General features: G+C 39.6%; 1 protein-coding gene across 2 annotated transcripts in view; it reads left to right on the forward strand.

Annotated features, from left to right (window-relative positions):
* Positions 1-18,090, forward strand: part of EFCAB14 (EF-hand calcium binding domain 14) — a 43,791-nt gene that overhangs the window by 6,999 nt on the left and 18,702 nt on the right. For both annotated transcript variants that reach the window (XM_055255451.2, XM_055255452.2), the window contains exons 3-4: positions 3,563-3,708; positions 15,003-15,101. In XM_055255451.2, the coding sequence (XP_055111426.1) occupies positions 3,563-3,708; positions 15,003-15,101 (245 nt within the window). The remainder of the gene's footprint in view (positions 1-3,562; positions 3,709-15,002; positions 15,102-18,090) is intronic.

Genomic DNA, 18,090 nt, shown 5'->3' on the forward strand with positions numbered 1-18,090 from the left:
AATTTTAAGTTGTTTGCTTCCTATGTTGGAAAAACATGAATTAGTAATCATAAGTTGTTTGTTTGTTTGCTACACTTCCTCCCATTTATGTAATAAAAGTACCTCTACTTGACTTGTCTCTCCTAAAAAGCTCCAAACCAGGTAATCATTATGATCCCCTCTTGGCTCATACAATCCTCAGGATCCAGAATATTTTCAGGGCTGGTCAGCTTTATATGTTTATTAGTTAATAATTGTAACCCAGGTTATTTATGTATTTGTCTATTTCCTCTTCCACTCCTACCTGCTAGTTCATGCGTATAGACTGCAGGAAAAAGAGACTTCGCCCCTTGCCCCTTCGGGGTACCTGAGTATGGCAGATGTTTGTTGGATGAGTTTTTCTTTATAACCTAACTGAAAATGTATAGGAAATTCAGTGAAATGAATTTAGACTGGCTGGTAAAATGTTTTTACTGTATGAGATAGATATATACCTGTAAACCATGTGAAAATCAAGTGTTACATTAAAAGCACCTGCTGGGAACTACTGGGCAAAAGGAAATCAGTATGTGGAAGAAACAGCCACACCTCCATGTTTATTATAGCATTATTCACAATAGCCAATATATGGAATCAACCTAGGTGTCCAACAGCAGATGGATGAAGAAAATGTAGTATATATACACAGTAGAATACTATTCAGCCATAAACAAGAATGAAATCCTGTCATTCTCGCCAATATGGATGGAACTGATGGACATTGTTAAGTGAAATGAGCTGGGAACGGAAAGTTAAACACTGCATGTTCTCACTCATATGTGGAAGATAAGAAAAGTTTATCTCACTGGGTGTGGTAACTCACGCCTGTAATCCCAACAACTAAGGAGGCGGAGGCAGAAGGATCACTTGAGCCCAGGGGTTTGAGACCAGCCCAGGGAAGCATAGCAAGACACCATCTCTAAAAAAATTACAAATAGCTGGGTGTGGTGGCACAAGCTACTCAGGAGGCTGAGGCAGAAGGATCGCCTGAGCCCAGGAGTTTGAGGCTGCAGTGAGCTATGATCATGCCACTGCCCTCCAGCCTAGGTAACAGAGAGAGATCTCATGTCTAAACAAAATAAAAATATATTTCAAAAAAAATTGATTCTATGGAAGTAAAAAATGCAACAGAGGATACTAGAGGCTGAGAAGAGTGGGAGAAGAAGGGATAGGGAGAGATTGGTTAAAGGATGAAAAATTACAGCTAGATAGGAGGAGAAAATTCTAGTGTTATGTACCACTGTAGCATGACTAGAGTTAACACTAGATAGTTCCAAATAGCTATAAGGAGGATACCAAATATTCCCGACACAAAGAAATGATAAATGTTTGAGATGATGGATATGCTAATTACTCTAATCACTATACATTATATGTATGGAAACATTGCTATGTACCCTATAAATATGTACAATTACCATATATCAATTTTTTTAAATGTTAAAGCATGTAGGAAGTCTGTCATAATGAAACCCTTTGGCAAACATTTTTGGAAAATGAATAAATATGTCATTTCTTTTAATTATTCTGAATTTTCAGTAGTGAGCTTGCTTAAAATAAGGATACCACTATCACTCCTCATTTTGTGGGGGATCTTGTTGTTAAATGTGTTTGGATTTTTTGTTTGGTTTTGTTCGTTTGTTTGTTTTTGAGATGGAGTCTCGCTCCGGCCGAACAGGCTGGAGTGCGGTGGCGAGATCTTGGCTCAGCACAACCTCCACCTCCCAGGTTCAAGTGATTCTCCTTCCTCAGCCTCCCGAGTAGCTGAGATTACAGGCATGCCCCACCATGCCTGGCTGATTTTTGTATTTTTAGTAGAGACGGGGTTTTGCCATGTTGACCAGGCTGGTCTCAAACTCCTCACCTCAAGTGATCCACCCACCTCAGCCTCCCAAAGTGCTAGGATTACAGGCATGAGCCACCGCACCCAGCCTGGGTTATTTGTTGAGGGTTTTTTTGTTTAACTTAATAGTATAACATTAACTCCATTTCATACCCTACAATTATTTCACAGAACAAGCATTTGAACCCTTCTGAGTACCTGGCTCTGTGCTGGCTGCTGGAAATGCATACCCAAGTTAGATCTAGTCTTTGTCCTCAAGCATCTCACCATTTGGTAGAGGAGACAGATGAGTAAAGTTACGGCACCACGTGTTAAGTGCGTGGTAGAATTTGGAGTGGAAAGAGGTGCCGTGGTCCAAGGGTCCTGGCTGTTGGTGCTGAATCTTAAAAGGAATGAACTAGGCCGAAGTGGTAGAAATAAAGAAGAGACAAGCCAAGGGCATCTAGGCAAAAACCATAGCATGTGCAAGGGTCATGAGGCTTCAAAGGTTAGTGTGTCAGGAAGATCACCTTGGCCACAAGTAGGTTGAAGAGGTGGGTAAAGTGATGAGAAATGTAATTGGAAGTTAAGCAAAGGCGAAATATTTATTCAGGTGATAAATATTGATTGAGTGCTTAAAATGTGTCAGGAGTGTTCTAAGTGTAGAAGTGAACAAAATAGTACATGAACAAATGAACAAAATGTAGCTGACCATGTAGAAATGAACAAAATAGTCTTGGAGCTTACATTTTAGGAAGTTATTTTATATGGGTCTTTTATGCCAGTTTTTAGTTTTAAGGAAGCATATAATAACTAAGGCAGTCTGTGGCTTTAAAAAAAAAAAAAGGATGTAGGTTTTATTTTGGAGGACCAGCCATTTTCCTTTAAAGGAAAATGCTCTTTAAAGAAAGAAGAGAAAGCATTGTTTCAGGCCTCTACCTTCAGGCTGGCAAATCCCTAAACCTTTCAGGAGCTATTGTTTCCCAAAAGAAAGGCCAAATATCACACTATACTTCACCTAGCATGTTCTTTTATCTTCTATTTCATTTTGAGTTTTGGGGTGATTTATGACAAGAAAATACTGTTTACTACTTACGAAAAAGATTAAAAATCTTAGTCCTCATAACATCGTTCGAAAGGTGGTAAAACCTCCCCCTTGCAGTTGACTAAGGTAGAAAAAATAGATTTAAGCATTTAGAAGTATAACTTATACGCTCACCTTGGGCGTTAATGGAGTAGATTTATAAATCTTAATTGACTAATCTAAAAGCTCCTTAATTGAGCTGGTCAGTACTTAGCATTTATCATCTATGACCAGCTGTCTTAAGTGCTTTACAGCCATTCTCTCACTTAATATTAACAATCCTGTGAAGTATATTTTATCGCTGTATTACAGATGAGGAAACTGAGCTCTAAGAATTTGAGTAATTTGCTCAAGATCATAGTAAGTCACAGAGTTGAGATTCAAAGCCAACTCCTTCTGCTCACATTCTGTTATGATTTTTAGGTGGCAAACTTAAAAGTTGCATTGCCAGTAGTGAAATAGCCCCAGTTAAAATGGGAGCTTTATTGTGAAAGATATATATTTACATAAATAAAAGAACAATGTCAGAATTAACTTTTATTAATCCATCTTCTTTCCTACTCTTTGATGATTTTTTCATCTTAGGACCATGAGGGCACTTTATGCTAGGTATGATTGTTCTTATTTTGTCTTTTTAGTGGAATCTAATCAGAAAAGCTCATTCCAAGAAATCCCTAAACTTAATGAAGAACTACTCAGCAAGCAAAAACAACTTGAGAAGATCGAATCTGGAGAGATGGGTTTGAGCAAAGTCTGGATAAACATCACAGAAATGAATAAGCAGGTAGTAAAAGTTTGATTTTTGCTGTGTAAGCTATGAATATTTGTTTGGTTGTTTAGTATGAATAGGGTATAGAGAATTGTAGGTATAGGGAATTCATTTCAGATTGTTTTACTTTTTGAAATGGGGTTTTGCATACTGTAATCCCAGCATGTTAAAGTCAGGTAAAATAGTTATGCATTTACCAAATATTTAAAATGTTAATCCTTTCTGCAAAAGAAAATAATTCTACTAAATATAGCAGTTGAGAGAAAGTTGGAAGTTTCTTGAGTCACCCTTTCCTACATAGTAGAGTAGGTGTCAAATAAAAAAGGAGTGTCATCTAATCCCCAAGAAAAGTGGATAACCCATTTTTATTAGCTAATGAGAGCTTATTTCATTTGAGTTTACAAAATCTGGAAATCATCAATAGTAGTCCTTCTAAGAATAGCTTAGGAGTGGGTGATGCAGTTGGTTAAATACCTTGGCCAGTCAAATAAGCCTAGATAGAGCATAAACTTTTCCAGTCCCTAAATTAACCAGAGTTGAGTAGACATTGATTCCGGAAGTGGGACTCTGCCAGAGAATAAAGGCTTATTCTAAGGATGTTGATCAAGCATCTTGTATGTATAAGGATACCATATTTGTCACAGGGTAACTATAGCCCCATCCCTGCTTTTTCCAGTTTAGTTAGGAAATGTGTATGTGTAGAAAAGAAAAGTCAAGTATCAGATGAAGGACACACATGCAAAGTGCTTAAAAATAGATGTTATTTTTCTTGGGGCTAAGAAGGTATTGTCTTCTTCAGAGTAGAATCACAAAGTTCAGAATGAGCCAGTAGTGACAAGGAGTGCTGTGCTAGAAGAAAGTGCTTGCAAATGTATCTGAAGCCACACCTTTCAGCAATGGTCCAGGAGTGGGGCAGTTCAGCACTTAAGACCAGTGATAAGTAGTGTGGGGCAGTGGCTTCTAAACTTTTGCCTGGAACCTGCAGTAAAAAATGTTTTACATCATTACCCAGTAAACGCATACATACCTATTTGTAACAGACATAAACATTTCTGAAACAGTAGCTCACCCTTAATATGTATGGTGCCTTATGACACTTTCCATTCAGTTCTATTTAATCTTTCAAAATTATTCATGAAATAATTCATGAGTTACAGCCCTCTAGTATTTACTCTGTCCTTTACCTTTGGACTCTAAGTAATTAGAGAAAAGCAGATATTCACCCCTTTTTTGCAAAAAGGATAGGAGAAATTGGCCTTGCCTACATTCACGCAGCAAATTACATCAGGTGAAAGTAGACCACATTGAAGCACTGAAAGATAATCAGCATCTCTCCTGGGGCAAACTGGGGCTTCCATATAGGTAACCAGTCATGCAGTTTACCATTCTGAGAGGAGGATGATACTGTTCAGCATGAAAAGGCAAAGTCAGCTGTCTGTTTTTCATCTTGTTCTTGTAAACTGACGTTATAGGAAGAGTCAAAAGGGGATATTGGTACATGATGGGAGAAAACACATAGATTTTCAAATCTTTGGTACATATGTTGGTTTCTGAGTTCTCTTTAACCAGGAAGCTAGACACAAAATAATCATTTTATTCTTAGCCTGCCATTATTTTTAAAGCAAGAAGCACCTGAGAGGCAGATACAGTAAATCTCAATGTCATTGATAGGTTTTTGGAAACTGTGAACTTAAGTAAATGGCATATAATGAAACCAGTTTTATCATAGGCTAATTAATATAAACAAGACTTAAGGCCAGGTGTGGTGGCTCACACCTGTAATCCCAACACTTGGGGAGGCCAAGGTTGGAGAATCACTTGATCCCAGGAGTTCCAGATCAGCCTGGGCAACAAAGCAAGACCCTGTCTCTAGAAAAAAATAAAATAATTAGCTGGGCATGGTGGCGTACACCTTTAGTCCCAGCAACTGAGGAGTCTGCAGCGGGAGGATTGCTTGAGCCTTGGAGTTTGAAGCTGCAGTGAGCTATAATCGTGTCACCGCACTCTAGCCTGGGCACCAGAGCAAGACCCTGTCTCAAAAAAAAAAAAGAAAATAAAAGTTAAGTTCCTAGGGCACATTTCTGGCCACAAAAAAAAAAAAAAAATCATTACACTTCTAGATAAAGACCAAAACACGTCTAATATTCAACATTGAAATAAATGTGAGCGATACATACATTTACAAAAGAGCAATAAAAGCAAGTAAAATGATTATTTACCCATTTATTTCAGTGCAGGGTTGGGTCATGAGTGGCCATAGCCTATCCTGGCAGCTTAGGGTACAAAGCAGGAACCAGCCCTGGACAGGACGCCATCCCCATCGCAGGGCTTACTCACACACGCTTACCCTCAGACTGGGACTGTTTATACATGCCAACTAACCTAACATGCACAGCTTTGTGATGTGGGAGTACCTGGAGAAAACCCATGCCAACATGAAGAGAACATGCAAACAGACAGTGGCCCCAGCCAGGAGTCAGATTTTTTTCTCATCAACGTTATAACCAAATGACGTTGAACAAAATATTATTCAAGGACCTGCTATAAATAGGAAAGTTTGCTTCTGTCCTAGGGCTTCATCTATGAAACTGGAAGAGATTGCACTGAAACCCTTTCCATTTCAGCATCAATATGCCTTCAAAGATGCTGGGACTGACTTATGAAGCCAGGCTGATAACAGAGGACTTCTCCATGAGCACACGCCCAGAGCGTTGGTGATGGGAAAGCAGAGACTTGTGTTGTTTCCTAAGGGAGCTCAGCACTCTCTGTCTGAGTGGTTTTCTAAAATTAATGTTACACATCTCTGATGGTCTGTTGAAGTCAGAGGCATCTGTCCTAAACCAAAGTAGGTAGAAAAATAAAAGTAATATTTAACTGTGTTTCCATAGCTAAACAACTGTCACTTAAGATGCTTTTAGTGGCAGTTGTTTTAGAAGCAATGCAAACTGGCTCAGACAAGAAGTGTTATTATATCACTTAATGAGAACTGTTCTTATCACAATGTAAGTTGAAGTTAATACAATCTGAAAAAAAGCCATTAGTTTGAAAAAAAAAAGTTAAAATCAAATCTTCCCTGGAAAAAGCTTTAAATTAGTAGTTGAAATCTGCTTTTCTGTTTTATTCATGAAACCTCTGGTTTTATCCTCATTCCCTCTTGACTGTTATAGGGAGTCTCCTCCTACTTCCTTGAAGACATTATTCAACAAACATTTACGTAGCTGCTTTTATGGAGCTAGGCTTTGGATTCTGTCTCAATCCATTCGGGCTGCTATAACAAAATATCTTAGACTACGTAACTTAAAAACAGCAGGGGCGGGGAAGTCCAAGATAAGGCACCAGCAGATTTGGTGTCTGGTGAAGGCTCATTATTTCATACATGGCACTTTCTTGCTGTGTCCTCACATGGCAGAACATAGTGGGCAAACAAGCTCCCTCTGACCTTTTTTTTTTTTTTTTTTGAGACACAATCTCACTCTGTCACCCAGGCTGGGGTGCAGTGACGCAATCACAGCTCAGTGCAGCCTCAACCTCCCGGGCTCAAGTGATCCTCCCACCTCAGTCTCCGGAGTAGCTGGGACTGCAGGCACGCTCTACCATGTCTGGCTAATTTTTTTTCTTTCTTTTTCTCTTTTTTTTTTTTTTGTGGAGACAGGGTCTCATTATTTCCCAGGCTAGTTGTAAACTCCTGCGATCAAGTGATCCTCCCACCTTAGCCTCCCAAAGTACTGGGATTACACATTTGAGCCACTGCCCCCAGTTTCCTCAAGGATCTTATAATCAGATGGAGGAAACAGAAAAGTAAACAGTTGTAAAGCAGCCTGATAAGCAAAAAGAAATAGGTCCAAATGAGTATTGTGAGGGCATTTTTAAGTATGTATCTCACCTAGACTGGGGCCAGGTGAGATTTCCTAGAGATCTTGAACTGAGTACTGAAGGGCAAATAGGAGTTGGCCAGCTGAATTCTACAGAAAGAGAGAATAATATTTTAGGTAGAACATTAGTGCAGTTGATCCTCATAATTTATGAATTCTGAACTTGCTAAATTTATTTGTAATCTCAAAATCTATACTTGTGACGCTTTTGCAGTCATTCACCAACACATGCATAGCAGCAAGGAATTTGAGTCACCCAACGTGCATATTTACAGCTGAGTTTGAACAAGGTGACATGCTGCCTTCTTGGTTCAGCTCTCATACTGTAAACAGTGTCTTTTTCATAATATATTTAATGCCATATTTTTTATATTTTTGTGCTGTTTTTGGTGATTTCCATGTTCAAAAATGTCCCTCAGCCATAGTGCTAACGTGTTATCTATTGTTCCAAAGTGCAAGGAGACTGATGTTCCCTATGGAAAAAATACATGTGTTAGATAGGCTTCTTTCGGGCATGAGTTATGGTTCTGCTGGCTGTGGGTTCAATGCTAATGAGTCAACAATATGCGTTAAATAAGCTGTCTTTAAACAGAAATACACATACAAGAAGGTTATGTATTGTATTGATCAGTTTAAAAAAATTGAGCAGGCCGGGCGTGGTGGCTCATGCCTGTAATCCCAGCACTTTGGGAGGCCAAGGTGGGTGGATCACGAGGTCAGGAGTTCGAGACCAGCCTGGCCAACATGGTGAAACCCCGTCTCTACTAAAAATACAAAAATTAGCCAGGCGTGGTGGCGAGCACCTGTAATCCCAGCTACCTTGGAGGCTAAAGCAGGAGAATCACTTGAACCCGGCAGGCAGAGGTTGCAGTGAGCTGAGATCGTGCCATTGCACTCCAGCCTGGGCGACAAGAGCAAGACTGTGCCTCAATAAAAAAAAAAAAAGTATGAGCAGAGGACTCACAGGAACCTAACCTGTGTTTCCCCAAGGAACAATGGTTCAAATTCACTAATTGAATGTTTGTTGCAAGTTTTCTAGAAAATAACTACCACTAATAATGAGAATTGACTATATGTGCAAAAGTATAGATGAATGAAAACATGGTGTGTTCAGGGAATTTTAGTCACTCATTATAGCTACAGTATGGTTTGGTTAAAAAGGCCAGAGATAAGTAAGTCAGCAAGAGCCATATCAAGAAGGACCTTGAATGCCCTTCTCCTGTAGTACTCTGTGTAGCTCTCTTTTAGCACTCAGTCCAAATACCTTATGTGATGCTTATTTGCATATACTTCTAATTGCACTAGAAAGGTGTACACTGTATTCTAAGCCTTAAGCATGATGATAAAACGATGGCAACGATGATGATGACGATGATGGTATTGACGATAACTGCCATTCATTAAATGCTTTCTTTGTGCCAGCCATTATTAGGTGCACTGCACATGTGATCTCTTTTGGCTTCTACAGCCCTATGAAGTAGGAGATGTTCTCTCCATTTTACAGATAAGAACACGGAGGTTCAAAGAAGTTAAGTAGCTTGTCCACAGTCACTCAGCTGTGTAGCAATACTAAAAGTAAAATATTCAAGTCCTGGAAGCCTCTCTTCTTTCCAGCTTCCCATGCTGTGTTACATCTTGGTAGCCACTGTAGCATTCAGTAGGTGCTCAGTAGATAAAGTTGAAAGGATATGATGCTGAGTCCCTGCTAGGACTAATAATCACTCATCATTGATGATTGTCTGTTTTAATAACTTTTTCTTTGCTATTTAAAGGACACTTAATTTCAACCCCAAAGCAAAAAAGCAGCATTTCCAACTTTATGGTATAAAATGATGTATTAAGCAAATGGTCTACAGTAGCTATTTTTAATTTTTCTAATGAAAAGTCATGTAATATGCATAAAAGTCATGACTCATCTTTTGGCTGGAATATGGATTTTTCTTAATGGGTTCTATTTAATTCAACGTTTTAGACTCTTTGAATTCCAAAGTGTGACTTTTCTAATGCCTGAATCTGATCTGACATTCTAGAATGCATCTGTTAGAGGCCAGAGCAATTCCAGAGAAAGTAATGGGAGGGTGCCTCGTCTCCATTTTAGTTACATATATAAGCTTTGCTATAGTTTTCCACAGATTTTGACATTATTTTACTGAAGAGAGGAATGCTAGAAGACGGAATCCAGCTTTGTAATTTATGGGTAAATAGCCAAGTCCTAGGGAACAGTGGGTGATCCAGGTTTTATAAGTGAGTAAGAAGACCTAAGTGATGTTTGGTACCTGGAAAGTTAATGGTCAGCTCTCTAGCGCGTGCTTTTACAGTGAGGCAGCTGATACACTAGGCATAGAGTGTCACACTAGACATAGAGTGTTTGCAGCATGGAGAAAAGTGCAGCAGCACCTCACTTGATCCTGCTGGCATTGGCTTTCAGCTGCTTCTTAACTTTGGGTGAAATGGCAGCTGCCAACCAGTCACACTGGCTTTTTGTGAGACCACTACCATTCCCGAGATACTTCTGATTAGCCATGCACTCTGCCATAGCCTCAGGAGGCTGGAACTTTCAGTATCTGGAAGAAGAGTTTTTACCCAAAGAACAGCTTCTTCCTTTAGGATCTGGCCGGTTGTCAGTGGAGGAAGGAGTTTGTCCCCTCAGGTGGCTGAAAGGTAACCACATAATTGATAGGGCATTAGGAATAACTATAGTCTTGCCCTTCAAACTGATCTTGAACCAACTGTGTACATACTTTGGGGCACTAAGGAAAACATACCCGGGGCAGGACCTCTTCCTAGCATTTTATGATTGGGCATGTTACAGTGGTCTCGGAAAGCCCCATGAGGGCGTGGAAGAAAGGATCAGCCAAGAAAACCCATCAAACCCTTTCCAAAGTTATGTGGCGTCTTTTTCCTGTGTGTGTATTTCTTTCTCATCTTTTGTCTTTTTAAAAATTTCATAAGTAATTTGTGAGTGGATTCTTATATAAGATTTAAACTATAAAACACATATAGAAATCCTGTGAAAATTTTCCTTCAATTCTCATCTCTGTGCTCCCATCTCACATGCACAGGCACACACACACACACACACACACACACACACACACTGTCTCTCTCTCTCTCTCTCTCTCTCTCTCACATGGTCCCATAGGTGTCCAGTCAGTAATGTGGGCTGCATCCTTCTGGTTCTCTTTCTATTTACAAAATCATAATAGTTTTTAATATGAATTAGCCTATGGGTTACCATGCATGTGTGTTTGTAAATAAATAAGGTCATTCAATATATGTTCTACAACTTGCTTTTCCACTGAATATATCCACATTCTTAGTGATATACATTTAAATTGTTTCTAGTATTTTGCTGTTACAAATAAGGAAAAATTATTTTTAAAAAAATATATCATGTACATGAGCTATTTTGTAAGATTTCTAGAAATGAAATTGCTAAAATAAAGAATATAAACATTTCAAATTTTGATGGATATTCCTAGATAAACTTCTTACAAGTCTTCTCTAATTTATACTCCCATAAGCAGTGCATGAAAATGCCTGTTTCTATATGTCCTTTTCAAACCTGGATATCATTCATATCTTTTTAAAGGCATGAGTGAAAACCTCCTTAATGTAATTGCTTCTCTTAGGAAGTTTATGGTTTGCTGAGAGTATCTCTGTGGACTGAGGTTTCTCACCCATCTTGTTTTTAAATGGACAGAGTTACAATGTTGATGATTAGTCTGGTTATTCTGGAGTCCTTATGGAGAATTGCATATTTTAGTGCTTATTAATTTCACATTAAAGAACTGTCACTTATTTGATATTTCATCTGTACCAGGTACTATGCTAAGAGCTATGATTATAGATCTCATTTAATTCTCATAGCCCGTATTGATCATCTGTTCCTTGGTTACAAATTACCCCAAAACTTAGTAGCCTAAAACAACAGTCATTTAGTATCTTATAGTTTCTATATGTCAGGAATTTGGGAGCAGCTTAGCAGACTGGTTCTGGCCAAGATCTCTAAGGTTGCAATTAAGATGTCATCCAGGTCTTTATAATCTGGAGGTCTGACTGGGGCTGGAGGTTCCTCACTCACATGGCTTTTGGTAGGAGGCCTCAGTTCCTCCCAACATGGACTTGTCATTCTGGGGCTACTCAAGTGTCCTCACAGCATGGCAGCTCCCTTCCCCAGAGTGACTAATCCAAGGAGAGCAAAGAAGAAGGCATAGGACCTTTTGTGACCTAATTTCTAAAGTTGCCAGTTGTCACTTCCACTTTATTCTGTTCTCTAGAAGCAAGTTACTTAAATCAGGCTACACTCTAGGGAAAGGGAAGTAGGTTTCACCTCTTGAAGGGAAGAAGACTATCAAAGAATTTATAGACATATTTTGGAACCATCACACATCCTTATAAGATAGTTGTTAAATAGTTGTTGTTGTTATTATTATCATACCCAGTTACTGATGAAAAGAATAAGTTCACTACTTATCTAGCCTCGTCTCCTACCCCTGGCCTCTGTCTTGTACTCTTAGGCTAGCCTTCTCAATGTCCATCCCAGACACAGTGTTCATTCTCAGCCATTCATTCAACAAATGCCAGTCTTTGTATCACGCGTATTGTGGAAAGTAAAACAGACATTGTCCTTGATCACATGAAGCTTATAGTCTTGTGGAAGAGAGAAACCTCAATCAAATAACCACCTAAACAAATCATTGTCACTTTGAGAAGTGCTATGAAAAGAAAGTACTCCTGAGCCTATTCATATTGTGTTCCCTGTCCCCTGATGCCACCCTCATCCTTCTAACCTAGAAAGAATGCCTGCTGGGTTTTTATGTATAAAATTCTAACTTCTCTGTTAGAAGTTAGAATTAGTACCAATTTGAGTCCTACTTCAGCGAAGCCTGTTTCTTTCAGCTTGCATTGATATCCTTTTCTCAGAACTTTATTCAGTATGACGTTTAATGCTTAATTGTTTAATGTACTCTTGCCTTGTCTCTCAGTTATATTGAAAGCTCCTTAAGGTGAGAGACCTAAGAGTTTCCCTTAATTCTTCTATCTTCCCCACTGTTAACACCCAGTCCCAGCAAATCATATCGTCTCTACTTCTGCTACTACCTCTACTACCACTCAAGTCTAAACCACCGTTATCGCTTGCTGAGACTACACAGATCACCTTCTTACTGGTCTCTCCATTTCTACTGACAGCCATAGTAGTCTTCCTACAAGGTGTCTCCATTCATGTAATTTTCCTGCTTACACACCCCTGCCTATCACACCTCAAGTAAAACCCATGTGCTTGTTCTGGTTTACAGAGTCCCGCCTGTTCTGGCACTTTACTACACAACTGGCCGCACCACCTACTTTGTCCCTCTGTCTCTCTCACATACACACACACATTATGAGATCCTGCCACCTAAACTTCTATTCTCTGAATATGCCAAGCTCTTTCCTGTACTGGGGCTTTTGGTCTAGCAGTTCCCTCTTCCCTGAAATAGGCTTCATCCAATCTTCATATGGTTAATTCTTTCTTATTATTTAGATCTCAGTTTAAATTTTATCTCCTTACAGAGGCCTCCGCAGACCGATCGGTCTAAAAGTTGCTACCCAGTCAGTCCTATCAAATTACCTTATTTTAATTTTTTTCTAGTGCTTCCCACTATCTGATATTTCTCTATATAAAAGTGTCTGTCTCCTTGCACTAAAATGTAAACACCACAGGATCCCTGACATCTGTGTTGTTCACCACTGGTGAATAATAGGGTCCAGTAGTATTTGTTTTATTAGTGAGTGGCTGAAAATTCGTCTTAAGCCTTGAACTTTTTCCTCCTAAAAGAAAAGAGGGAAAAGAGAACTTGAGTTCCCAAGTTCCCAGGCTCCTTACCAGACTCCCTGTCTCAGACCAAGCTACTACTGCTTACTCAGAGAGCTTTGTTTAAATTAAATTCTTTGCATAGCCGGACATGGTGGCTCATGCCTATTATCCCAGCACTTTGGGAGACCAAGGCAGGCAGATCACTTGAGGCCAGGAGTTCGAGACCAGCCTGGCCAACATGGCGAAACCCCTATCTCTACTAAAAATGCGAAAATTTGCCAGGTGTAGGGGCATGCACCTGTAATCCCAGCTACTCAAGAGGCTAAGGCACGAGAATCACTGGAACCCAGGAGGCAGAGGCTGCAGTGAGCCGAGATCACTCCGCTGTACTCCAGCCTGGGTGACAGAGCAAGATTGTCTCAAAAAAAGAAAAAAGAAAAGAAAAAATTCTTAGCATAGTAGTTATTACAATCTGGTTTCTTTTCTTTGTTTTTCTGTCACCTTTTACTAGGATGTATGCTCCGTGAGAGCTGAGCTTCATGGTCTTGTTTGCCTCTCTGCTGTCTCCACAATGATTGCAGCAGTGTCTGGCACAGAGATGCCAAATACTTGCTAAAGGAATGAGTAGGGAATCAGGTTCTGTTTTGTCTTACATCCCCCAGTGCCTACCACTGTGCTTGGCCCATAACAAGTGCCCAGAAACTGGTGGGTACCTTATGAGGCCACTCTGAATATAATTGCTATTGGTAGATCTGTGTTCTCATCCTAGAATTTAGAATAGGAAAGCAGTTTAGAACTAAGAATCTTTCAAGTGTTTTGAGCCAAACTGCAAAGCTTTTAGAATATTGTCTCTGCGGCCTGAAACTGACTATTACACAGGTTCCCCCAGTTCCCATTCAAGAGCGAAGTCTAGATATTTAGAACTCTATGCCTAAATAGCAGAAGGGAAGCCCCATTTTATTTTGATTAAATTCCTATTTTAATACATACATTGCATCAGTCAGTGAGTCAGTGAGTATTTATTGAGCCCCTTTAGGATACAAAGTAGTGCTCTGGTTGAGCTATTGAGTTTGAAATATTAGTCACATTATTAAACCAAAACCAAATCCCCAAGTAGTTGAAAGTGCTGTTCAAATTGTCAGAGTGCAGTTCCTGTAGACTGTATTTTGTGAGATGGTCTTTTACTTTATAATATATGTTCTCACTTGGGCAGGAACAAAAGTTTGGTAAATTACTGAGGTGTTACATTTTACCAAAATGAAATTTTGAAGTGAGCCTTCATCATTAGCTTTCTTCCTGTCCAATTGTTGAAGGAGTGTGTGACAATTACAGCATCTTTTGAGTAATTTAAGATTTTGGGATCTTGTGCTGCCAGGACAGGGTGAAGAATAACACTTGCCTTTACTCTTTGGCACTAGTGTTCAAGTTGGGCAGGGAAAGAAGGGGTATTATTGTTGCCTCCCAGATCCCAACTCTATCCAAAGTACTATCTCCTTTACTTCTGTGAGCTGACAGGGTTGCAGAAACACATAAAATCCTAGACTATCTTGACATCACCAACTATAGAGTTTGTGAAGGTAACGTGTCCTCTACAAATTCTCATTTGTTTTCATTGTTTGTTACTCTTTTTTGTTCAGATTTCTCTGTTGACTTCTGCAGTGAACCACCTCAAAGCCAATGTTAAGTCAGCTGCAGACTTGATTAGCCTGCCTACCACTGTAGAGGGACTTCAGAAGGTAGGTGCCATGTGTGGGTACAGAGACTTCAGAAGGTAGGTGCCATGTGTGGGTACAGAGACTTCAGAAGGTAGGTGCCATGTGTGGGTACTATTTGCCATAATTCTGGCTTCTTATAAGTTTTCATTGAAAGCCTAGCATTTGAAATCAGCTGCTCCAAGAGGGCAGTAATGGAGTGTATATTTGTGTCCTAAAGAATTCAGAACAATTTTGTTTTGGTCTGGTTAGTTAGGCCTTTAATTTGCAACAGATTACATCAGCTGTGATTTATATGGGTTCATACCTTTATTATTTGGCTCTCTGAGTCCCAGAATTGCTCTGCTGGCACCCTCGTGTTAGCATATATGGGTTTGCTTTTCAGCTTGCTTTTTCAGTTCACCACTCACAATGTCTTCATTAAAGCAGACCAATTGTACATGATAGTTGCCCTAAATCTCTGTTATTTTTCATAACTAAGAAAGTTTAAAAAAAAAAGATGACCCGAGGAAATGCAAAAATTAAAAATTCAGGAAACAAGCGTTGGCAAGGATATGTGGAACAAAGGAAATTTTCAAACACTCCTGCTCCTGCTAGGAGTATAAATTGGTAAAAGTCACTTTGGAGGCTGGGCATGGTAGCTCATGACTGTAATCCCAACATTTTCGGAGGCTGAGCCAGGAGGATCACTTGAACCCAGGAATTACAGACCAGCCTGGGCAACATAGGGAGACCTCGTCTTTACAAAAAAATTTTAAAGTTAGCTGGGCATGGTGGCACACACCTGTAGTCCCAGCTACATGGGAGGCTGAGGTAGGAAGATCACTTGAGCCTGGGAGGTTGAGGCTACAGTGAGCTGTGACCAACCAGATGAATAGTACTCAGGGATCCCGAGAGATGGATGGGAAGAGTGGATGGGGTAGGAAGGAGAAGAAGGTGCCTAATTCAAACATAAAGAACATCATCCCCTGACACAGGAAATGGAAGAAGGGATTCCCCAAACAGTGGATATCAAATCTAGGATCTTGGAATTATAAAAATATGTGCTAAGTTTGATCAGATTATGTGCCAGGGTCTATGAGCATGTGAATTCTTTCCACAAAGGAGCAAGAAATTTCTAAGCCATAAGCGAAGACAAAATTTGCTGTTTTATAGCCACACCATCCGTGTGTGCTCAGTCTCCATAATTTGCTACTTGTCCAATGTGGCCATCTACTTACAACTTCGGGGGGGTAAAAAAAAAAAGGGTAGGAACAACTCTGATGAGGCCAGATTCTTGCCATTGTTCCTAGGGCCAAGTCAGGAAATGATAGGCTTCTGTAGCCATTAGTACAGAAGCAGCTCTCACAGTCTTGCATTAGAAAAGGAAACTGGTTTATTCTTTTTTTTTTTTATTATACTTTAAGTTCTAGAGTACATGTGCACAATGTGCAGGTTTGTTACATATGTATACATGTGCCATGTTGGTGTGCTGCACCCATTAACTCGTCATTTACATTAGCTATATCTCCTAATGCTGTCCCTCCCCTTCTCCAACCCCACAACAGGCCCCGGGATGTGATGTTCCCCTTCCTGTGTCCAAGTCTTCTCATTGTTCAGTTCCCACCTATGAGTGAGAACATGTGGTGTTTGGTTTTTTGTCCTTGCAGTAGTTTGCTGAGAATGATGGTTTCCAGCTTCATCTATGTCCCTACAAAGGACATGAACTCATCCTTTTTTATGGCTGCATAGTATTCCATAGTGTATATGTGCCATGTTTTCTTAATCCAGTATATCATTGATGGACGTTTGGGTTGGTTCCAAGTCTTTGCTATTGTGAATAGTGCTGCAATAAATATACGTGTGCATGTGTCTTTATAGCAACATGATTTTACGTGTGCATGTGTCTTTATAGCAACATGATTTATAATCCTCTGGGTATATACCCAGTAATGGGATGGCTGGGTCAAATGGTATTTCTAGTTCTAGATCGTTGAGGAATCGCCACACTGTCTTCCACAATGGTTGAACTAGTTTACAGTCCCACCAACAGCGTAAAAGTGTTCCTACTTCTCCACATCCTCTCCAGCACCTGTTGTTTCCTGACTTTTAATGATCGCCATTCTAACTGGTGTGAGATGGTATCTCATTGTGGTTTTGATTTGCATTTCTCCGATGGCCAGTGATGATGAGCATTTTTTCATGTGTCTGTTGGCTGCATAAATGTCTTCTTTTGAAAAGTGTCTGTTCATATCCTTTGCCCACTTTTTGATGGGGTTGTTTGTTTTTTTCTTATAAATTTGTTTGAGTTCTTTGTAGATTCTGGATATTAGCCCTTTGTCAGATAAGTAGATTGCAAAAATTTTCTCCCATTCTGTAGGTTGCCTGTTCACTCTGATGGTAGTTTCTTTTGCTGTGCAGAAGCTCTTTAGTTTAATTAGATCCCATTTGTCAATTTTGGCTTTTGTTGCCATTGCTTTTGGTGTTTTAGACATGAAGTCCTTGCCCATGCCTATGTCCTGAATGGTATTGCCTAGGTTTTCTTCTAGGGCTTTTATGGTTTTAGGTCTAACATTTAAGTCTTTAATCCATCTTGAATTAATTTGTGTATCAGGTGTAAGGAAGGGATCCAGTTTCAGCTTTCTACATATGGCTAGCCAGTTTTCCCAGCAATGTTTATTAAATAGGGAATCCTTTCCCCATTTTTTGTTTTTGTCAGGTTTGTCAAAGATCAGATGGTTGTAGATGTGTGGTATTATTTCTGAAGGCTCTGTTCTGTTCCATTGGTCTATATCTCTGTTTTGGTACCAGAAAAGGAAACTGGTTTATTCTTGAATGTATTCATTCAATAAACATTTGTGGAACTTCCTCCAGTATGTACCAGGCACTTTGCAATTGATGGGAATACTAGTTTCAGAGTTTTGCTCCAGAGTTCACATGGCTCTGTCAGCTGCTTCCTTAGGGGGAAAAGAAAAAAGAAAAAAAAAAATCCTTAAACAAGAGCTTACTATCTTCTGGCATCCTAATGGGCTCA

The sequence above is a fragment of the Symphalangus syndactylus genome, chromosome 12, assembly GCF_028878055.3.
Source record: "Symphalangus syndactylus isolate Jambi chromosome 12, NHGRI_mSymSyn1-v2.1_pri, whole genome shotgun sequence".
Lineage (NCBI taxonomy): Eukaryota > Metazoa > Chordata > Mammalia > Primates > Hylobatidae > Symphalangus > Symphalangus syndactylus.